The following is a 24,740-nucleotide window of genomic DNA, read 5'->3' as shown; positions in this document are numbered from 1 at the left end:
TTTCTTTGTCACCAGTCGTGCACCACTTTCAAATAAAACTTCCATTACTAATTAATATATCATTTACTAATCAGTTAAAAGCTGTTAATAAGAACATCATGTCTGCAGGTGCAGTCGGTTCCTGTGGGCGTAAACGAATAAAGGCTTAAAAGTGTCTAATATCACTTTCCTGAAAGTTTTTCTACTTTTATGTGTGCCATCTCGCTATCAATAATTGGGCATCTCATATTCTCGAGGCGAATATTTCAAGGTAACAGCCACACAAGAGTGTTTGAAGTTTTTAATGTCAAAGTCAAACTTTTACATGATTCATCTTCATACCAAACATTCGTTGACAGCTCCTCTTCTTCCTCATCATAGCAAATGCAATTAGTTCATTAAGTAATTACAGGAAGGGAGCAGCGAAAAAACAGAGCCAGTCCCTTAAGAAAACAAAACAAAGAAGAGGAAATAAAAATAATAGTTTTTTTCCTTATTTTTTTTTTTCTCAAGTGCAGATTTGAACCTTAAGCATGCCATTGTCTGTTATGGTTTTCAGTTGTCTGTTTCTACAGTGTAGTTTTATCTGTACATGGCTAGGAGTAACAGCACGAGGGGGGATGACAGGTACATGATGTCCACTGAAGTGTCTGTTTTGTTTTTTTTTTTCCTTTCAAAAATGTCTTGATTAGCGGATGATAGATCTCAGACACGATGCTCTTCTCTGTCTGTCTCCCCTCTTGTGTTTGCAGTAGACTGAAACGTATTCGTGTTTAAACGTGCAGTATAAAAAAAAGGACACACCCACACAGAATCATGTAGAACAAGTTCCCCTTAAATCCAGATTTGAGGGTTTTTGAAAGGTGCCATCATGGAACTGCCATAAAACAGCAGTTTTGAAGAAATATCTGCCACTTTGAAGAGGCAGGGCTGCGTTAGGAGTCTCTTTCCCAAACTCGCTTTTTGATATCCGGGGCGCTGAGACACATTTATCTCAACTCCTTCTCCCAGAGAACGAGCATGTGTCCTTTTGTCTCTCAGTACATGCAGGATATCGTGATTGTTTCCACCAATCAACATGAAGTCTCCAAGAACAGAGAAATTCCAAACGTTGTGTTGTTACATCCTCGGCACAGTCCGTCGATGCCAGAGCTCGGTAAACAGCCATGTGGTTGGATTTAGGGGTAATGAAGGCTTAGGGAGTAAATACATCAGTGGGTTCAGCGGTGAAGGCTGCTGTTCACAGAGTTGTAACGTATATACAGGTCTACAAAGTGTAATTACACGCGTAGAGCATTTCTCATCCTAATTACCTCTGTAAAATGTAAGTAGGCATCATGACAACTGCTACTGTTTTCAGATGTTGAGTTATTTTTCAGTCAAGCAGCAGCAGTGTGAGGAGGTTTAACACTGTTGCACACCTGAGTTGGTTGTGTGTTCCCCCCCCCCCCCCCGCCTCATCTCGACCGAAACAATCAGAAAAATTAAGAGACACACTTACTGGCAATTTGCAGCCGTGTTACATTCGCCTATCCAGACATTAATGAGATCAGCGCAGATCAAGGGAGGAGAAGAGAGGAGAAAGGAAACTCATTAAGACCACAGGGACGACCTAACCCTATTATCCCTATCACACCACCGAGCCACACACTGATGATGGGAATTAAGATGTGTTGGCCTCGATCCACACCCACTCCTCAACCCGATGCAGCAGAGTGTGTCGGAAGTCGTGCGGTAGCTGATGGGAAGGACGAACGTGAAAGAGTCTGTTATCTGCGCAGTTCAGCACAGCAGTATGGGCGTGTTCAGGTCAGCACTGTGCGGTGAAACGGGTCGCTGCAAAGCTCCTCGCTTCCACTACACATTTTGTTCTTTCTTTTTTTTTCCTTTGCTATAGCCTCCGGCACCCTTCGTGGACGTGGAAACTGAGCAAAAGGTGCCCAAGGTTACCCCGAACTCGCTTCACGATAAAGAAGTAACAGACTGAAGCTAACTCCCTCGCCGCCATCATTATCTCCATTTCCCCCTAAGCACACACATTTATTACAGACGTATCCAAATAGGCGTGGTACTCAAAAAAAAGAATGTAGTTTAATAAAGAGAAAAAAAGTTATCTTTCTTTCATGCAGAGTCTCTTTCTCCTTTCCTTTTTTTTATAAACTTAAGGAAATTTGGTTTTTCTATGAGTCCTACTTACAGTATGCAGAATATCTCCTATTCCCACATTTTTCTATCGTTACTTACAGAAGATGTTATTAAAATTCCCTTTAATGCAGCCTCACACATCAGTCTGAGAGATGAGTAATTATTTAAATACATATCATGTTTAAATACTGGCTGGAGGGGAGCAGGCAAAATGCTACAGCTAGTTCAATGAGGCAATATGTTTAAAAAAAAAATTATGACCAAAAAGCACATACACACATAGTGCATATGAACTGTGTGTTGTGTTTGTGTGTTTACTTATGTTTCAGTATATTTCATGTGTGTGTTTACGTTGGCTCGATGTTTCCGTAAGAAAGTTAATGTAAGTTATTATACACGTTATGTTACACAGCCACTGAATCATGTCACAAACTGTGGCTCTATGCATGTTCACATTCTGTAAATGCACCGTATGAGTTTGTGTCTACATGCGAAGGTCTGCGTGTGTGTGTGTGTGTGTCACTGCTTGCATGCGCGCATGTGTGTGTGTGTGTGTGTGTGTGTGTGTGTGCATGTGTGTGCGAAAGAACATTTATCATACATGAACACTGTCTGTGGATGAACTCAGCACCTCAGTCTACTATGGAACGGTGGACAGCAGCATGAAGAGATAACGCCGCCGTTTTTATCAAATACACACATACAATATATACATACAGACTGGGTGTAAAGGCAGAAATAATAAACATATTGTCACACGCCAGAATACTGTGGCACTACTGACACTCTATGAGAACCTTGTATTTTTAATAGTTACGTATGATCAACATAAAAAAAGTCTCTGTTTTCACATTGTTGCTGTTTGTTCTGAATCATTTGTGTTTTGAAAGAACACCACCTGATTTCTGAGATCAGGACCTTTTTTCTGTTGTTGAACTGTACAGCGACCACACTTATGTGTACTTTAAACTCTGTTTATGTCCTAAGATTCTCCCGGGATTAGCAGTTTGACTGGTTAAGATCCCCCTCTTGTGTTACGATACATTTGATTAGGCATTAGAAAAGTTTGATTGGTTTGAATTAGATCCAAATAACTCAATCAAAGACCCGTTACTTCTTTTTATCTATTTTGATTAGATGAAACCTCAGCAGTGTTTTCAGCAGATGGTTCACCAGCTGAGTCCATTCTGGCCTGCTGCAGCCTCAGTTTCATATGCGTCCAGGCATTTATAGCATCAGGATTTTACACTGATTCAATCTCTCCCTCTTCTTCACACAAACCCCTGTGTGGCAAAGGGTCAGGCATGCAGTGGGTTCAGGTAAAAAGAAGAAAAGATGAAGTTGTCCTTCCCCAGACAGATATAGTAGGATCTTTGCCTGTAGGTAACTTTTCAGTAGTGGTTAAAATTTTTTTTAGAAAGCGCTCCTGGTCAGAGCTCTCCAAGGAGCTGATCCATCGCTTGCTTCAGTTTAAGTGCCTATAAATATTAGTCAGAATCCAAAAGTTCCAATTTGATAATGGCTTTTGGAAAACCTCTTTTCTGACGTTTTCACATCTTCACAGGTTAAAAGGCCCTCCAAAATGATCACTTGCCAGTAACGTCTTTAAGCCTCCCTCTTTGTCAAAACAGGGAGTAGCGTGGTGAGGGTTTTGCTCCATTACAGGCCTGTCACAGGTAGACCTCACGGCGTGACAACGTCAGGCAGGACGTGGTCTTGTAGTCCCCTCCTGTCCGCGTCAGTGGTATGACCTCGGGTGGGTTCTGGCCTTCTCCTCCTTCCTCCTCTGGTTGGCGCCTGCCGAAGCCCGCGCTGCTAAACGTGTCATAGGATGCCGAAGTCATCTTGCGGTTTAGAAGGTTGCGGTTGTGATCACCCATGTTCCTGTTGCGATCTCCACTGCCCAGGGTGCCGAGAGGATCCCCGTTGGCTAACGGTAATCGCTGACCTTCTCCGCCGATGACCACTCCGGGCTCCGAGCTCCCTGCGCTGCCGGCGCTCTCGCTGTCACTCTCATGGTCGTTACCACGGAGATTGTTGTTGTCATCTCCCGGGGCGAAGGTGGAAAGTCGTGGGGGGTCGCTGCCGTGGCGCTGACGCAGCCGAGGCGAAGGGCGGACAGGCATCCAACAAGTGTCAGAGTGGCCAAACTCATCACACTCTCTGGTACACTTCCCTGTCAGAGCTACGTCCGGCAGCTGTCTGGCATCTGCACACAAGAAACAGACAAAAAAGGGCAAAAAGAAAAGATATAAATGTTGTTTTTTTGTAGTTTTGTTGTGCTGTCCTTACTTAATAGAAACCCACAGAGGAATTAGGAGGAGAAAAAGAGAAGGGGAATGTCAGGCAGCAAAGGTCCCCGATCAGAACTGAACTGGGGAAGCTACAATTATATTGTGCACACCGGGCCACTGTGAGGAGACAATTAAATAAAAAGTACCTCACATGGGAAGAGTTGAACATTGGGTGAGGGAGAAATAAAAATAGGTTAAAAAAAAAAGAGAGACTGAGGTTATAAGCGAGGGGGAATTCGAAGGAAGCGAGAAAGGCAGGGAAAAAAATGCTGCTGGAGCATAATGAAAACTGCTGACTTACAAAGAACGTTTAAAAAACCAAGGCCGTGCTCAGCATTAAAAGAAAGGTGAAAGTTGACGTCAAAGAAAACAACTATGAAGGCCAAAGAGGAGATGCTTATCTGAAATCTGAATGACATATCTAAATATCCTCACGTGCTTGGTAAAGACTAAGTTCTATATTTTCTATGTATGTCCCATGAGGGCTGGTTCAGGAGGTTAGCGAGGCCACCAGAGACTGAATGCTGATGTCCTGCTGGGTCAAAGGTTACTGTTATTATATAAGTAAACCGATCATTTCTGAGTCAATACCGACGGCTTTTTAAATGGAGGCTGGAATTCTAAAGATGATGGATGAGGTAAATATGACCTCCCTGCCAACAGTACAATCGTAAAATTGTACATTCCTACACATTTAATGGCCATGTGAAAGCAGCACAGTCATTTACAGGCTGATTTTCTAAATTCTACTTTATTTGAATTTACCACAGGAAATTAAATATTTCCGTTGTGCTCTCAAAGCTAATTTTTGCTGAATATGTACAGCAGCAGCGGCGGCAGCAGTGAAAGCAAATTCATGTGAAACCAAACAAGCACATAATTATGCAGTATAATTATAACCAACACAATGAGTTCTCTGTTCCATTCCTCTCTCCATCTGACCATGACGAAAACTTATTAAACTCCGCAAAGAAAAAAAAAAACCCGCACAAAAAACCCCCAACAACTCTTGATTTCACACACTGGTTGAAAAGCAGCGTTTAACTGCAACACCCGAAAGTTGCCAGTCGCCAAGGTCTCAGTGACCTCTGTGTTTTGTCGCCATAGCTCCGGCTCTGGCGTGACACACAGAGAGGAGAAAGGACAGAAAATATGAAAATAAAAATAAAAACTTCTACTACTTCTCAATATCCTTGACAAAGAGTCGAGGAAAAAAGTGGTGAAAACACAATTTTGTCGGTGAAAGGGAAGCTTAGGGCTAGGCCAAGGTTGAGACACTGCCACAGCACACAGCCACACAATAGCTTTTCTAAAAAAACTCTTCACATAATACACAATATTCAGACCTTGAATGCGAGTGAAGGCCTCAGTGAAAGTGTGTGTGTTAAAAAGAGAATATATGTATAATTAAAAAGTGTCTAAGTCTTTTCACAGTATGCGGTGCTCATAGCCTTGAGAAACAAGAAATATAAGTACATGCATCCGGCAGCCCGTTGAATTCATCAGCTTCTGTGGGCTGTGTGATTTGCTGTATGATTTGAGTAGGTGTTTGTGTACCGTTCTCCACATGCTCCTCTTCCCCGACGCTGCCCTCTGGAGTGGTTCGCTCGTAGCCTTCCTCGGGAAGCGGCAGAGCTCCCAGCCGTGGCCCTGATGAACTCTTGCTGCTCGGAGTCTCCGAGTCCTCAAGGCCGCTGTCATAGCAACCACCGTCCTGGGGCTGGCTCACCACGGAGAAGGTCACCCGGCGGAGGGTCCCCTGTAGAGAACATACACACAATATGGGATTAATCATCCAGGACTCCTAATCTGAGATTCTAAATCGGAGGATTAGGCTGCTGGGCAGGGGTCTGCAAAGACATTTTGGGATTATCTGATCGTGTTCGCCTTGATTATGGGCTTAGCTGCTACAATGCAGGGCAATAACCATCAACCAATCACGGCGGTCTTTCAAAGTTTTCTGTTGGCTTTTAATCCCTGTCTAGATTAAGGCTGCTGGACATGACTGATGTTTACAAACCTCTGGGCTGCCCGGAGACACTCACTTCTCATCTGGAATGGTGCCTAATAGTAGCAGCTGGGTAATACAGAGTCCACTCACAAAAACACTTAGCTGATCCTCTATTGAAATAAGTGGAGGACGCTAAGCGATAAATCTGATGATATTCTACATTTCTTCACTCGTCAACAAATGCCTGCTATGTACTGAGCTTATTAAAAAAGTCTTGGTGTGTCCAAAGCTTAATATATTTCCACTGCACGGTGAAGCCAATCCCAGTAGACCAGCGTGCTCTATATAGGAGATTTATCTGTATAACCAAGTGTGTGTTATTGCATGATGGCTAAGAATAGCCAACAAAACTGAACAATTCACTGCAATTTTAGTGACATTTGCTAAAACGGTTCCCAGTTGTTTAAAAAGCCTTTTAACAAAGCGTGTAATTCTGGTATCAGCGCCTTGTGGAGCGAGGAAGCATCATGTTGGCAACTTATTTGCTTATATTTGAGGCCTTAGCTACTTTAAGCAAATCAGGGCCATCCAGAATGACTTGGTGCCTCTGGGAACTCCAGAAAAACTTGTTTAGACTAACCGTTGCCAATCTAAAGTGAAGCCAGATTCCTCAAGTGCACAGATTATTTCTTGCCACTAATGCTGAACTATTTTTGTAATATCAGAGAAAGCTTCAAAATGAGCTGCCACATTGGATCCGATTTGAAATCCGGGAGGAAATATCCCTATATTATTCAAATATTCGTCCAATCAGGGTTTGTGCAGTTAAAAAAACAATGTAGTCTGTATTAGTTTCCTGTTTCAAGGAAGGGAAAATCTTGTCAATCACCTATCGTGACACCAACTAGTCCCACAGTCCTCAAACATCCAATGCTGGGGAGCAGCGTGATCCACTGTGTCCAAAACTGCCTTTGTGAAAATGGCAGGACTCCCACATACACGTTTCAAGTTTCAGCTGTCTTATCTCTCATTCACTTTGAAGGAAGTGATGTGAAGCTTTACCAAATCAAATTAGGAGTCTGTTACTTTCCTTCGCTTGCGGTAGAAAACTGAGAAAAGTTCAACTTTGTAAGCGGAAGTACAGGATCCAGTCTATCAAATCCCGTTTATACTATAATAATGTTAGGACAATCTCCCAAAACGCCACTCACGCCCACCGTCAGGCGTTAATGAAACACATATGTGTGGATCCTGCCTATTAAAAGACATAATTCACACAAACGGAGTATCACACCTGCTATGATTCTGACACACAAATCAACCCGGTCTCGTTAGCAGAGCAGTTCTCACTATGGAGAAGGGGGAAAAAAAGACTGTAATAAGTCCATGCTGAGAGAATATCAGAGAGAGTTAAATGACTCCGTCTGGCCTGGAGGGATCACACTGCACCAGGAAGCCCATTTCTATACAACATCCCTCCTATCTCCTCTCATACTCATTTATCTGCTCACAAAATTACAACCCTTTCAATCTAGATCTGCTTTGAAACATGGAGCGTATAGAGAGGAAGTGACGGAACAGAGGGAAGAAGCAGATTAGGGCGGAAAAACTTCAGCTCAGAATGTCACCTCAGGATAATCTGGAGGGAAACGGATGGAGGGCTGGTAGAAAAAGCCCAAACTGTACCAATGCTCCTTTTTCTTCCAAGCACAGAATGAAAAGAAGCCCCTAATGAAGGCACAGGACAAGTGAAGAGAGGAACACAGCGAAATTAATTAAGCAGATGGGGGGAAATTAACGGAGCACTTGTTTCTTCTGCCACTTCTTAGCAACGTTCACATGAAAGGGGGGATGAGAGAAAGTGACTCAGACAGCAGGGACGGCGAGCTCAAGCAAGACTGAGGAACAAGAAGAAATGTTCGAGTCTAATGGAAAACCAGCAGTTCTTGGAATCTCAGTGGCTTCATCCCAACTCTCCACAGACGGCCACGTATTTTTAGAGCTGAGATGATACAGCCCAACCTCGTTTCTACTTATTTAGACAAGGGACAGAGAGAGTGGAGAGGGCGAAAGAGTGTGAAGACTTTGAGTGGGATCATTTATTTTTCTTGCTATGAAAAAAAGTTAATTTGTGATCTCACAATAATAAGTTTGTTCTCTGAGATCAGAGGTGTCAGCATCACAAGTAATTCCTTCTCGACTTAACAGCCTGTCAAAGCTGTTTTCTCAGGATCATAGGATAATAATAACTCAACATCATGGCAGGATGTCTTTTTTTTCATCATCACAGAATATTCATTTCATGATAACAATGATGTACAATTCTAATTATTTTTGATCACAAGACAAGAAGCAAAAACAATATCCACAACACACAGCTCTCCTCCAGCCTTCTGTGCAGAGAACAGCAGACAGCGAAAGAAGGAACGAAAATTACAGAGGTTGGGAACATTGTTAGCAGCATTTTGTGCTTCTCATGAGTTAAAGACACCAAAAATACTCATAAATGCTAGAAAAACACACAGTAGGTAGTTTATCACTAAGCATTTTCTGGCCATATGAAAGGAAAATATGCTAACTATTTCCCACAACAGAAAATGTTCTAACCCATACTTGACATTGATCCTTGCTCATTTTGAAAAATGTGAACCAGAAATTGAGAACATTTCTGTAAAACAACATCAAGGTCAGTGTCTGTATTAGCTACATAGATCTGGAAATAAACAACCTGAGAAACTATCTGAAAATCTTTTCTTTGTAGAACATATTGATATTTATAAAATCCAGGAGGCTAAAAGGGTGTTCTTGAAATACCTTCAGAGCACTAATGATGTTCAAGAAGAAACACTTACAGTCTAAAAGCATGCAGCCCTGTGAGGTTTTACACAGAATAGTTCAATTCTAACTTTTCCACATTAATTGTATAATAATCACAGTAACAACAAGAAAAGCACTCTGAGAGCCAAGGCAACCTCAGCCGCTGTAGGATTTCCAACAGATAAGTCCTGATAAGTCCATGGGTTTGTAGTAGGACTGTGATCATGTGATCGTCAGCAGTCTGCTGACATATCGTTCACATGTTGACATAGTTACAGTGACGTTGTGCCGCTATCTCATAATGATACAGAAATCTTTAACAAATCCGTGGATCCAGACTATAAGCCACATCACTGCCAAAATCTAATCAGTTGGTCCTTGTGCCATTTCTGACCTTCCCTAAAAATTTCATCCAAATCCGTTCGTCTGTTTTTGAGTAATGTTGGTAACAGACAGACAGACAAACGTACGCCGATTGTCACATAATTCCACCGTGTTCCTTGGCGGAGTAGTATTCTATTGTAAAGTTAATTTAGCACTAAACATAAAGCATAGCTGACACTTGCGTGATAATCAATAGATTTTCAGATGTTTAGTCTTAGAAAGATGCAAATATTGACTTGATGATGGAACTTTATGAAAAGTCAGAGGATAATTTCCTCGTTAAACCTTTATTCAAACTCACTGAGGAATAAAGGCCCTCATTTATAATGTAGCTGACAAGTGTGCACCAAATGTCATAAAAATCTATTCAATAGTTGTCAAGTTGCTACACAAATATGTTTAGAAAGTCAGACGATCAGAGAAGTTTGTGGGTTTCATCTTCTGAGGTGCACGAATGTCTGCAAAAAAAAAGCAGCTCTTATGATATTTCAATCAAAGCTGACCCATTAGCTATTCTGCTAGCATGGTGAAAAACCCGGTGGGCTTTTCAAAGATGGTCGTTTTTGTATACTTTTGGAAACTGAACGTTTAGCTCTGTGACTTGAATGTAATACACGAGAGGCACAAACTGGGGCTAGGATTACTGGCTGAATGCAGAAATCCCGGCCTGTGCCACAGGGCAGCTCTTGATTGACAAAGAGTGAGTTACTCGTATTGGAGGTCTGCTGCTGGTTTGCTCTCTGTGTGTGTTCTCTTACAGAATTCATCTGTTCAGCTATGATTCCATCTAATTCAATTTCCCTCTAACCCTCTCTCTGGCCAGAGCTGCCCCCTTTCATTCCTTCATCCTGATAATTTTATTTTCTATTTCTCTCCCTCTGTCCTTCTTTTCTTTCGGCCGATGCTGGAGTCAACTCTCCTTTTCACAGCTTTAACTCTCCCTCTTTTCTCTTCCCGCTCGCTTCCTCCTCCTCCATCCGTTCTTCTCCTTGCCAGTCAGCTTTATGATGTGGCGATCGATGATGTGTCCTTGACCTCGTTATGAGTCCCTCTCCACTCCCCCACAGCAGGCTTTATTGACCCATAACTCCTCTACACTCTCTAACCCCCTTTTTTCCCCTCGTTTTCTCTCATCTTCCATCTTCTCTATCTCAAAGTCCTTCCCTCATTGACAAACTTCTCTTCTCTTCTTTTGCCAAATCCTATATTTTGACATCTTTTGGACTCATGCTTCTTATCATCAGAGCCTCACTTTTCTTCCAAATGTAGCTTTTTACTCTCATACTTCTGCTATATCTATCAGTATGGATTAAAAAAAAAAAAAACGTTTTCTACATGTCAGGCTTCTTTCCCTAAACTGATCTCTGATTATTTCCTCTTTGTGTTATCAGCATCTAGCTTTGTATTGGACAAAAATATCTCTGGAAACATTCCTTGACGCTTCCTAACCTGACTCACAAAGAATGTTTACGTGTATATATGTGTGCTTTCTGGCATTTGAACGAGGAATTGCAATAAAGGCTGGATACTAAACATCCCAAATATCTACTGGATGCTGACACACATTTAGAAGTGAGAACACACACACACGTTGATGAACTGGCTAAGGTCCAGTGTGGCCTATGAATTCATGCCTGATGGAATATTAATTGAGTTTGACGGAGGACATAAAAAAAACCTTCCCCTTAATCTGACACGGGCCATTACAGTTCAATACTGACATGGGAGCTTCACTCATCCGCACGGCTCGGTGAGTGTATATGAGTGGGTGTGTGCGCGTTTTTTGCATGTGTGTGCATGTAGCGCAACCATATTGTACAAGCCTACGAGTACTGTGATACAGTATGGGAGTTATTGTGAAGTTATTTCTGGCAGATCAGTATGAATCAAACAGAAGCATGATGGGTCTGAACTAAGAATAAACTTATCCATCTGAATCGAGCAGCTCTGAAGCAAAAAAAAAAAGAGTTCCTAATATAGCTTTCATTTCAGGGCAAGAGCGTGTTGCAGTGCACGTGTGTGTCTTCATATGCTTATGCTTATGAGTGAGACTTCACACCTTTATGTTTGTGCTTTACGGCTGCGTATGAGTGTGAGACTCCCAAAGCTCGCAAGATGTGTTATGTCAGCCTGTGAGAGTACAGTTGTGTGTGTTTGTAGCGTGAGGACATGGCATGTGTGTGCGCGCGCATGTGTGTGTGTGTGTGTGTGTGTGTGTGTGTGTGTGTGTGTGTGTGTGTGTGTGTGTACGTGCGCAGGTTGGCTCAGTCATCAAGGTAATTAGTGTGTAAACCTCCTCGCTGTCGGTTCAAAGAGAATTAACGAGCTCTAGTTAATTAACAGTCTCCCTCTCTTCTCGTTACATGTGTCTGCATATTCAACACATGTGTGTGTGTATCTGCACATCTGACTGCTGATGTGTGCGAGAGCACGTTTAGACACCGGTGTCTGTTTGTGTTTGTCTATGCCCTGCTACACTCTGGTCTGCATAATGAATTGACAGGATGCGGCTTATGCATAAACCAAAACTACAAATATGGTTGTAGGACTAGAGCCACTTTTCCCTTTGGCTCTCATCCTCATTCATGTTTAACATCACCTGTGTACCGTGGGGGAGCCACCACATCATGGCTGGTTTTATTATTTATTAGTTTGCTACCTGTACATTATATTGTTTAGTTGCTCTCTTGGTATGTTGATTATAACTATGTTGAGACTGGAAGCCAGATTCCCTCCATGGACACAAATTTGTTCATCCGTTCACTCGACTCCAAGTCACGTTGCATGCAGAGCCATGCATATTCTATAGGGGACCATGTGCTCAGACCTGCTGTACATCTTATTTAACCTTTACCACAACATCATGCTTTTCAGGCCGCATTTAGAATACTAAATACAGACCAAATAAACTTCAAATGATTCAGTTTCTGCAGCAAATTTTAATGGAGTTCGCCTGATATGACTTATTAGGGGCTGATATCAACATTTTTAAAAATCCTTATCCACTGACGGCGTATCAAAGCTTTTTGCTCTTGGATTGATATTTCATAAGTGTGGATGTAATCAAGGAGATTCAATAATTACTTTTGGGTTTAATTACATAAAAGATGTGTTTTTTTGCTTGCTTTATACCACTTGTTTTCTAGAATTGAAGATGAAGCTAGAAAAACAACTCAGTAAATGTAACAGACTGTGGCAGGACTAATTTAAACGTTTAATAGCTCAGAAGGAGATATGATTGAGAGTTTTTTCCACAAATGTTCATCATTGAAAATGCCGTTAGCTGATCTTATACTACATAGTGTGTGACTGTATATTATATTTCTTCACCTAATGTATTGCTGCATGTTTGCATTTTTTAGTGTGCTCAGAAAATAAGCAACTGGAGGTAAAATATATGTAATTTTCCCTCCATGATGGTGATGTATTTGTGCTGCATCAAGCACAAGTCAGACAATTTCATGAGCCAAATGTCAATCAAGCAGACAACTGACATGCTGTTTGTAATCGCTCCCTCCAGACACCTGAAATATTCCTAACGCTGACTGAGGGGGTGCAGCTTAGTAATTTTCCTGCCAGTTGTCCTTGACTGGTCATTTTAAGCCCGAGAACACATTATGTTTGATGCCAAGTGTCAATATTTTTTAACTATGATTATTTTTTTCCCTGCCAGAAATTGGATTGTGTGACCCTCATGGGATAGTGAAAGTCTCAATTAAAGGCCCGATTTATGGAATTCTTTAAGAGGCTTAGCAGCTCGAGTGGGCAGAATGACCTATTGAATGGCTAGAATAACCGTGGCATTTAAACGTAATATGTCTAATAGCTGAATAATTAGTTTGCAAAGAACACAATTAAATTAGCAAATACGTGTTTAGAGAATATTTTGATGTAGCTTCCAAACAGCTCCGGATGAGCAGAAATGTGATATTCAGATGTCAGATCAATACGGACGTCTAACATCACATTTATGTCATCAAACTGTGTCACGTCTTCCTGCTTCTTATAATGCGATAGCTTATTTACTACCTAAAAATAACTGAGCTGATAAAATGACAGTCTTATGCACATTACAGCTTTAACTGCGCAAAAGTAAGGTGAGACTGCACTATGCTACCACAGCACACAGTGAAAACTAATATGCTTGTGTTGACACCACATGGGTACGGTCCAGACTTCATATCTGGAATGCTGATCAGTCAAAATGACCTTTGGCTGTTCTCTTGTTTTGCCACCGTTTAGAAATCGTGTTGCGTTAATGCGGCCAGCAAATGTGAATATGCTCATACTTTGGAAGCGGAGTGAATGTTGGAATGAATAAGCGAAGTCAATGACTATGAGTGTGCCACAGCTGAGATATTATAGATAAATAATGAGTTTGTATTGACTGTTAAAGCAGGGACGCTGCCACTTTTCAAGATTAAACTGCCATGTAAAGGTCTTTGTGTGGTGACGCTGTTTCACTATCGATTCAACGCCAGACAGCTCCACTGATGACATGTTTCATTACTTGCATTAAATTAAAAGGTTGCCTTTCCTTACCATTCTTTGCTATTGTTCTCTGACATTATAACTGACAATAACATTCTCTCACCCACTCCAGATGCCTTGTTTCATACTGTTGAGGGATTTTCCCGCAAGTACCTCAAGTGTGAAATGTACTGGTGAAAAATCACATGAATATCTGCCCAAAAAAACTTTCACCCGCATTTTGTTTTAACACTTTCCTTGCTTTTCCTCTGTGTTTTAACACCGTGCCTCTGAGGTCAATAAAAGAAACGAAACGAAACCAAACTTTGACTAAGCGTCCGAGTCGACTGGTCAAAATTTCTCTGCTGTTATATTTGCTAATAAAATCTCTGCGAGATTGCTGGAAAATCTTTTGAAAACCTTTTTGCTGTCAGCTGCTAAGTTATGCATCAAAGGCAGCGAGGGGGAGAAACAGTAAAATATGCCGACAGAAAGCATCTTGTGGTTGCTGCGTGAACAGGACAGATGGGTTAACAATTCATTTCACGATGATATATTTACACTGGTTATTTAAATATAGAACTGATCTAAAACTGTGGTCGGGCCCTCGGTGCTGTATTCGAGTGACGTGTGCAGTGCTGGAATGCAGCTTTTCTGAGGCTGTGCTGAGCTCACACAGTGAAGCCATGAGGTCAAGCAGACAGGTGAAGACACGTGTTGAGAGACCAAAGTGGGAGATGGATGATGAATAGAACCACTGATAAATGGTTGAATGAGCAAAAGGAAAAAAACCAAAGGCGACCAGAAGAGTGTTAATCAGACAAAAGAAAAGGAACAGACAAAGAAAAAACAGACTCTGCAGACCACGAGGCTGTCTGAAGTAGAAATGAAGAGATAAAGAATGCTTTGGGGGTGAGACTGTGGACTGTTGTGGCATTTGGAGAATGCAGAAAATGGTTTGGAGCAGGTTGAAACTCAGCTCAGGGAGGGATGAAGCAATATGAAGAGCATTTCTTCAGCTGTCTGACTCGCAGATGTTGATGAGCCAAGGTGCCGTATTACACACCTACAACGCGCGCGCACACACACACACACACACACACACTTAGCCTCCATGCAGATATTGTAAATGCACACATTAGACACACCTGCTTTCTGGCGCTCACACTTGAAGGTGTGCACACTCACACATTTATAACTATGCAGCATGTATGTTGCAGTGGGACCACCTCTGCAGTAAGAGCAATCCTCCCTTCTCCATGCTTCTGTTTCCCCCCTTATTTTTTCCCTCTCCCTTTCTCTTCTCTCATTTCTCTCTTCTCTCCTTTCTTCTTCTTCTTCTTCTTCTGCAGTTCACCACTCTCTTCCCTCCCTTCCCCTTTCTCTCTTTCCCCTCTGTCTCTCAGTTCTATCGCTTCCCCGCTGCTCCCTCCAGAAGCAGGTGATGTAGAAGGGTGCTCAGCAGTATCTGACTATCAGGCCTGACTCTGTGAGAGGAATGATAATCACTGTGCTGCACTGCAGAGAGAGAAAGAAGAGAGGGAGCGAGGGAGAGACGGGGAGAGAGGAGAGGGAGGGAAAGGGGGCATGAGGTAGAGGGAAAAAAGGGGGGCAAGTGCGGCAGTAGAAGCAAAATAAAGTGAAGGGGGGGGAGTGGAGACGAGGAGGGCAAGAGAGGGGAACAAAGAGGAGAAAAAAGGGGGATGAAGACAAAGAGGAATGTTGGAAAAAAGGGTGACAGGATTGCAGAAATGGACTCTAGCAACATATCCCTTCTTGGTGTCATGCTCCCTCTTTCCCCAAACAAGAAAACCCTCTCCTATTTCACTCCCCTCATCTTTCGCCTCCTGCATACACACCTCTAACAACAATCCACCTCTACTACCACAATAGCTTGTAGTACAGCAGCCCCGCGGTATGAGGGAGAGCCTTAGCCTTGTGTCGGAGCGCCAGAGAACATTAACTGCAGCAGCGAGGTCATCTGATCGGCACTATGCGGACCCTCTCTCTCTCGCTCTCTCTCTCTCTTTACTCCTCTTCAGACTGCAGCAGTCTGCTGTGAGACCCCCTGTGGCCAAAGCTAGAACTGTCAGCCTTTGCTGCCTCTTGGCACGCCTGTCCCAATAAACAGTTCATGCATCGTGCAAGCCATGTATGTAAATTCTTGAAGCTTCTTGGACACAAATCACTTTTTTTTTTCAATACAGGGAGCATTTAAAGCCAAACCCTGCGGTGAGCATCCACAATCACAGCCCTAACTAGTTGCTGCAAGTGTGTGGGTGTGTGTATTTAGTTGGTAGGTATGAGCAGAAGAAGAGAGACGGGCGCAGAGAGCGTGCAGATCTACTGCATCGCCATCCACCCCAGCTTTGTTATCATCAAGCTGTCCACTCTGGCATTGTGCTTTCTCCCTTCTCCCTGTCTCCATCTGGGCTCTCCACCCTGCAGATACACACTGAAAATCACTGACTCTATTCACAGTGTCTGGCCTTTGAAATGTTTATCCTTTTGTGCAGCCGTGGCTGTCTATAGGGGGAAAAAAACAAAACAGAAACAAAAGCTCATAGAGTGAGATGTAAAATGAGGCTTACCGGACAAATGCCCATGATTCAGATTAGCTCCTTTGTTGGTGTGTTTGTGTGTGCTGGTGATGTTCGCCACTTTCCACTGCCAGTCCTTAAAACAGTAATCTCTTATAATATCCATGACAGCAGCCATTGTTAAGAAAGATGCAAACAGGATGGTGGCATACAACTGCCCTTCTGTGTGCACGCCTGAGTAAGAGAGACCATACATATGTATGCCTGTTATTTAGATGGAATTTACTGCCCCGTCTCTGTGTGTGTGTGTGTGTGTTGGGGACCATTAGAGTAATAGCATGCGTGTTAGGAACAGGCTTTTCCCACCCACTGCTATTGTCCATTAAGGTTTGACCAGATGAAGAGTGAACAATAGTCTCTCTGTGGGGGTCAGTGTATGAAAGAGTAAAAGTGAGGATGAGGCTAAAGATACGTAATCGTACACACAAGGCCAAAGCAGGCTCACACACACACACACACACACACACACACACACACACACACACACACACACACACACACACACACACACACACACACACACACACACACACACACACACACACACACACACACACACACACACACACACACACACACACCCTCCCTGTAGAGAGTGATTAGGAGTGCTGCTGTGAACAATAGACAGAGTCAATAAAGGACCTCAGAGACATCCGGATACAAGAGCAAGGTCTCTACCCCCCCGACTCCCTCTTCCACTGCCACCTCTGTTCATTTTTTTTCTCTCTTTCTCGGCATCCCGCACTCCTCTTCCTGCATCCCGTTCCTTTCCCCCTCTTTCTCCTCCACTTATCAAAGTATTTTATTCATCAGAATTGGCATATTTCTCTGCATCGCTTTCGTTTTCGTCTTGCTTTCTCGTCCCCTCTCTCACTTACACCCCGTCTCCTTTGTGGCGCTCCTGTCTTTTGTAAAATGGGCGGACGGGCTGAGCTGACAGAGGCTGACACGACGGAGCGCCATGGCAAACTGAAATCCATCCTGTCAGTTTAGAATCAGTGTCAGTCATTTTACAAGGTTAAAGATAGCTTTGCCTAATGTGCTGTCAGATACAAACAAACACCACGTAGGCCGTGCGACACATACACAATTACAAACCCACATGGAAGTACACTGGAGCAAACACACAGACACACTGAGACGTGCTCTGCACTGCAGGAGAGCGTCGCATTAACTCACCTACCTTCATCTGAATCTGACCTAAAATGGTAAGACAGCATATTTGTGTATTGGATATTTCTGACTGTGTGTGTGTGTGTGTGTGTGTGTACTTGTGTTACTCACACAGTAGGGACACAAATTTCTCACACTGTGGGGATCTTTTTGGGGACAAAAAGCAGAATTTCTTATAGTAAAAGGTGAAGACTTGGTGTAAGTTTAAAGGTTATGGGAAAGGCAAGTGGTCGCTGTGGTTACGGTGAGTCTGCAGAAAATCAATATGGGTCGATGCAATGTCCTCCGAAGTGATGGAAACACAACTGTGCGTGTGTGTGTGTGTGTGTGTGTGTGTGTGTGTGTGAACCCCATCTCAGCCCTATCAACCCCGTGACAGACACAGTGCCACAGAAATGTCTTGGGGCGCCTCGCCCAATGTCTTGACAATAGTCTCAGTGTGTGTGAGTGACAGAGAGTGGCTCGGGGACACAGAGGGGGCGTTATACTGGGTAGACGGCACGCACGCAGATACACATAAACACACAACACACACACATACACCGGCAGACACACACACACACACACACATTAAAGAGGGAAGACAGTGCGCTCTTTCTCTCCCTCTGCGCTATTACTCATTCCCTCTCTCCCTGACGCAGAGAGACTCAATCATTCTCACACCCTGTCTCCTTTGACGCAGAGGAAAAACATAAAATAACTGCTCCCTCACTCTCTCTCCCTCGTTCGCTGTTTGTATGTGTGTGCGCGCGCACAAACGCGGACTGTATAATTAATACGGCTTTCATTTTCTTTGAGCTATGAAGTATGCTTTTGGTATGCAAACAGACTTCTTGCATGTGAGTGTGCGTAAGTGTGTGCGTGATTCAGCGTGTGTGTGTTCAATACTCCAGAGACGGAGTGCAAAGTTGGGCCATTGAGCGGAAGGAGAAGGAAGGAGGAGAGTTAATGAGAGAGCAGGGGAGAATCCAAGCCGTCCCCATCGATAACCTCACAGAACACTTCAAGCGTATGTATGTACATTGGCTCAATTTTGCAATCCCCTTTGAAAATTACAGTTCACCATTAGGGTTAAGAAATTACTTCAGTGGACTCATAGTCAGCAGAGTTTCAGAGAGCTGAGTCTTTGCTCAGGAGTCTGCCTGATTATTATTCGGCTCTTGGCATTAAAAAAAAATGTTTAAAAATGCAAATTATTCCACAGCTACTTCAGTAAACGAGTTAAGCTGCCGCTGAAAGCATAATGTTTGTTGCACACTGAGATTACAGGTATACACAGCACTAATTACTTATCATGCGTCAGTGTCTATTCTCTTACATATGTGTACTTCTGCTGATAACAGAGCCTCTCAGTGGTTCATATGATAACATAAAGACTGACAAAATGTGCAAAATACATAAAATAGAACTATTTATACATTCTTTGTTAAATTTTCTTTGTGTTTAGTCCTTTGCTAGGGTAAAATGTCAAAAAAAAATCACGTATAACAACAACTATAAATGGTTTTCATGATTGATTTATCTGCAGTTTCTTTTCACACTTGACTGATAAATAATTCAGACTTAATGGCCCAGTAGGGTGACAAAAATTGCCTGTTGTACCTAACCAACAGTCCAACACCTATATTCAGTTTACTGTCACAAAACACAGAAAATTTTGGCTTTTATGCAAAAAATAAAATTACTCAAATGATCATTTACTTATTAATGGTTGCAGATTGCTGCGTTTTGCATTGTGTAACTGCTATGAAAAACTACGCATCTCCAAAGCACAGATTTTTCATGAACCAAGTCAAAAAAAGCTTGTTTTAAGCCTTGAGACAACAATCCAATTAACTTTTAAAGCTAATTCATGAAAGAGGAGAATTTTTCATCTCATAAAAGAGAATTTAATCCTCCACTTTATCTGAAAAGTTAAAAAATTACCAACACAGATGGTATATGGTTTTCACAAGAGAGCAACAAGGTCTCTAATTTATACAATATTTGCATGGTTTAACTAATATCTACTAAGAAGATCAAACTGTGAGTCAAGCACTTTGTAGATGCAAGCACACTGGTTAATGTCGAGAAAAGTTACGGCATGTTGTGTGTAAATTGGTCTCCTTACAGTCCAGATCTCAGACGCCACGTTCTTAAATCCCCATATGGGAGTAGGGAATGAATAATTAAACCATTCATAATGATCATGCCATGTGAGAGTAACATCGCTTTGTAAAAGTCATGCAGAGCCATTTTCCTGCTGCAGCAACTCGACTCTGGCATTAAAAATAACACCAGCTGTTTTTTTTTGTTTTTTTTGATATTCAAGTAGTAGTTTAGTCAATATTTTAAATTTAATGTTTGATCACCGTAAAAACTACACCACTGCTGCTGTTACTTTGTGGTTGAGATCCACTTAAAATGTGGCCAAGCGTGGTGAGCACGCTTGACTTCTGTCTTTTAGCAAATTTTGGAGAAAAAAAACAGGGAAAAGAAGAAGAAGAAAAAGAGAAAAAAAAACACGGAGATCATGTGGAGGTGAAGTCGTCGATTCAACATATTTTTGACGGAAGGCTCCCTGCAACGGCTCTGCTGGATTTAAAAGGGCCGTTGTCAGCAAAGGCCGGCATTAAGAAACACTCTCACACATCAAATTCTAATCAAAGCCTGCTCTTTTTAACAGCCGTGAAAGCTTTCATGTTAACACGACACCGCGACCAAAGCTTTATTCACGCTTTTAAAAGAGACTGACCGGTCATTGAGCGTTTGTGTGTGCCTGCACCTGACAATACACCATATCTGTGTCAACACACTCTATCCTTGCTTCTCATCTTACCGGTGATACTGTGTGTGACTCCCCTAACCATGAATAATTGTCTGTGATCCCCACTTACACTGTGCACACCTGTGTGATTGAGCGTATGTATGCATGCACGCAAGGACGTGTATATTTTCCAAAGCCATCTCAGGTTGTCGGCTCAGATGTGAGCATTCTTTTATCCAACCAATTAGAGGTTGCCATTTCATCCCCATGGAAACCTGTTTGTGGCACTAATTGGCAGAAATATTTGCATGACTTTGATTACAATTTTTGTGTGTGTGTGAGCGCTTCAAGTTTCTGTGGGTCTGAGTAATGTTCCATAAAAGTGAGTTGTTTTGTTTTCGCTTTTTCCTCAAGTACTGTTAGTTGCTTTCTTCATATTATCTGTGTGTTTCTGAAACAAGAGAAGAGAGACGCTTAAATAATGTATGTGTGATTTGTACCTGTGCAGTGTTGACCCATTAAGGACCAGCTTTACGGTAATGCTGTGCAATTACTGTGCTCTACTGGGAGCAAGCCATTGATTTATTATGTCGTTTGATTCATCAAAGATGTCTGTATGTGGACGGGTAAAAAAATAAGCAATTCGCTCGCATGGTTGTAGTTATTCATTTGAAATGTTTATGGGAGCGAGTTAAAAGTGATGTGTGGTGTGAGTGTGCGATTACTAGTCTTTGTGGGTTTATGTGTGCGTGTCAAACAGGTCAAACTATTTTAATGTCTCCGTTTGAAGGCACCGACTACTTCTTAGTTCTGCTATGTGTGTGCGCATTTAGGTGGGAGTCTCTTATCTGGTCTATTTCTGACAGGAAAGTGGGACTGAGCAAGGATCAAACACACGTGCACACATATACGCTCACACATACATGCACACATACATTGGGAGAGGTTTGGGTCAGTGGCATAATATGGAGCATCGCTGCAGGCAGAGGCCTGCCCACTCAGATTTATGTAACTTCTTCAATAGGGCAGGTAGAAAGCTCTGATTTCTCTCTCTCACACACACACACTCCCACCAAAATAGCCTGAAGAGTCTGAGCTGGCTTTACTCTCAAAGTGAAGTTCCTTCCACTCTTCTCCTCTCTCGTCTCCTCCTAACCCCAGACCCATATACCTCATTTCTATCTTTTTCATTCCATCTCCTCCTTTCCTACACTCCTCCCATCAGCTTTCCACCCCTAGGCAATACCTAAGAACGCATTCCCATTTCGTAGCTTCACATCCCCCCCTACCACTCGCTGAAGCGCTGCCTGGTCTCTCAGTCACCTTATTTCTTTTCATCTACCTACCCAAATCTCCCAGCTCCTACCCCTCCTCCCACACCACCACCATCATCCCCTTCTTTCTAAGCCATGGGTACAGACCAGGAATATTCTTTTCTCCTCTTCCACTCATTTTCTGTCTCCTCCTCTACTCTTTTCTCTTCTTCTATCTTCATCTTGATCTGCTGATTTATCTATCTTCCACCAACAATTCGAAAACAGATGGCTACACTTAGCCTGGAGCAAAAACATTGGCTTTGGACTACAGCGCTACCAGGGCCAGTCTTTTGCACTCACGCAAGATCTAATAAGCTGATATCCGGCGAGAAATGTGCTCTGATTTGCCAGTAGCAAAAATGCATAAACCATATTGCACAGTGCAGACATTCACACCTTAGGCTTGTTCCTTGGTAGCATGCTAAATTTTATCCAATCAAAAAAAAAAGAACAAAACTGACTTTAACCACTGTCTAAAAACCGAAGAAATAGGGGGGAGAGGGATATGGAGAGGGTTGTTAAGAGTCATTTGTAAAATTTAAAGAAACTATTAGGCGTTATAAAAAAAAAGAGAAAAAGTTTGGAGCCATTAAAAACACGTTTTGAAAAGATGGATCCAGATGGAGAGTGATGAAAAGAGATGAAACCACTTAGGGAGAACAGAGAGATCAATCAGGAGAAGACAGACGGAGGAGGATGTGATTGTGTGTGTGTGTGTGTGTGTGTGTGTGTGTGTGTGTGTGTGTGTGTGTGTGTGTGTGTGTGTGTGTGTGTGTGTGTGTGTGTGTGTGTGTGTGTGTGTAGGGGGGGGGTAGTCAGACATTGGGGATGGAAAGAAACGCTATTTTATTGGATGAGTTACCCAGCGCTGAGTTCCAAAGCAGACAGCGCAGGCAATCACTCTGTAATAATAATCACTCATAATGGCATACTCAAGAATAGATTTATACTTGTCACCTTTGTTTCGAAAGTTTGCGCATTTCAGTTTGCATCTGTAAATTCTCTTTACAGAGTCTGTATGTGCACGTCTTTGTTTGTGGGTTTAATTTTTTTGAAGTCTAACCACTTGTGTTCTGTCTGTGTTGTCTGTCTCTGTGTTCACTTCCATTGCTTTGAGCTTAATTTTACAAGCTGTGAGCTAAAAAAAAAAACATGTCTGCATGTGTGCTCACAGACTTTTGATAGATTTACAAGCAGCTGAGGTTGCTATGATTCGTTGTAAATACATCACAGGGTCCCACAACTTATAGGCAGAAACTTAAATGTAAGTTTCTGGAACTATTTTCATCACATTTTAGCAAAAATGATGCTGAGATCATATCAGTCCACTTGACATATTAAAATCACTGATTCACCAACTGCACACTGAGCTGTCACCTGCAACATCCACCAGCGAAGTAAACAAATTGAAATCACATCAGCTCACTTCACTTTGAGTTGGCTTAACCCAACTTTATTCCATATTGGTTGAATATTATTCAATTTAGCTGAGTTGGGGTAAGTCCAATTCAGTTCAATTCAAAAATCCATTCAAGCCAATTTAATTCAGCCCCACTCAGTACCACTTATTGCACTGAACATCCTTTTGTGTAGGTGGATAAAACCAGTCACAGGGCTACTAAGCTGTCTACAATCCCTGTCTAGTGTGAGAAAAAGCGCTTTTGTTTAGCAATATTGAGTAAAATTGCGCAACCCACAGACAGCCATTAAGGTAATGCTGGAAGGCAGATGAGCTGAATGCAGAGCTGTATAATACAGAGCGGAGTCTTCAAGAAGCAAATAAAAGGAAGCATCTCAGTGAGGGGTTCGCTATGTAGGTCTTTGTGTGTGCTCGAGTGTGTGTCTGTGTCAGAGTTAGGAAGAGAGTGTGTTTGCGAGCCTCCACGGATGTGTGTGTGATTCTAGGAGACAGAGTGTGCCGGGGCTTGTGCATGTGATTCGATCCAGAGGGAATGGAAGAAGAAACTGATGTAAGAGATGGAAAACTTTCCTATCCGCTTGCATGTCATCATATTCTTATCAGACTTCGTTTGCTAGCAGTGGAAAGTGTATATGCATAAGGATCTGGGAGGGTGTGTAATTATGTGCTATTATGCACACACAAGAGCGTGTTTCAGTGGGCACGTCTGTGTGAGTCAAAATCATAAGTCTGACGGCGTCTGCTGCGTGTGTCCCTGCCTCGGCTTGCCTGTGTGTGAGTGAGTGAGTGAGTGGGAATGACATTCTCACATTCCTGCCATTTCGCAGAGAAGTTGAAACAAATGCTGAAGGGAGGAGTTGTTAACACAGTAACATTATCAGCTGAACAGCCTGTCGGTATTATCTCGTGTGGTAAACAGCCAAGACAGACAGGGGACTTCCAATCACATTTCGGCTCTCGGTGACCTTGATGTGTATGGAAACAGACAATTTCTCTCCTTTTGCCTTCCGCAATCTCCCTCCGATTCTCTCCTCGCTTTGTCTCGCTGTCTTTGTCTTGCTGTGCTCGGCTCCCACACACCGAAACACACATACATCTTCGATTTGATAAATCTGTTAGGATGTTCAACTGACTTTCATTTCATGACTTCTGCAACAAACCTCAGTCTCAACCGCTAGATGCCTCCGTTTCTCTTTGCTTTCTCCTTGATCCAGATCCTTCTGAGGAGTAATGATGACCAAAATGTCACTTTTGAGGTGCCATCTTCATTCCTCTGAGGACATTTGAACTTACACCTTGTCTGCTTTGGCTACATTGTGAAAGCAGCACGTCAGCACAGCTGCAGGAGCTGCAGTCCTACGTCATTTGGTTTTTCCAGCCACAGAACTGCTGTGCAATCTGAAATGTTTTGACAGCTTTCAGAGCCAAATACATAAACACTATAG

General features: G+C 42.5%; 1 protein-coding gene across 2 annotated transcripts in view; it reads right to left on the bottom strand.

Moving 5' to 3' along the window:
• Window positions 1-266: 266 nt before the first annotated feature.
• pcdh7a (protocadherin 7a) overlaps window positions 267-24,740 on the bottom strand; it is a 42,430-nt gene continuing 17,956 nt past the window's right edge. For both annotated transcript variants that reach the window (XM_051945332.1, XM_022206447.2), the window contains 2 exons: window positions 5,976-6,177; window positions 267-4,333 (listed from right to left, as the gene is read on the bottom strand). In XM_051945332.1, coding sequence (XP_051801292.1) covers window positions 3,795-4,333; window positions 5,976-6,177 — 741 coding nt within the window. In that variant the 3' untranslated portion in view covers window positions 267-3,794. The remainder of the gene's footprint in view (window positions 4,334-5,975; window positions 6,178-24,740) is intronic.

This window comes from Acanthochromis polyacanthus, chromosome 3, assembly GCF_021347895.1.
Source record: "Acanthochromis polyacanthus isolate Apoly-LR-REF ecotype Palm Island chromosome 3, KAUST_Apoly_ChrSc, whole genome shotgun sequence".
NCBI classification, from domain to species: domain Eukaryota; kingdom Metazoa; phylum Chordata; class Actinopteri; family Pomacentridae; genus Acanthochromis; species Acanthochromis polyacanthus.
The sequence above is the reverse complement of the archived record's forward strand: the minus strand, read 5'-3'. Positions and strand labels throughout refer to the sequence as shown.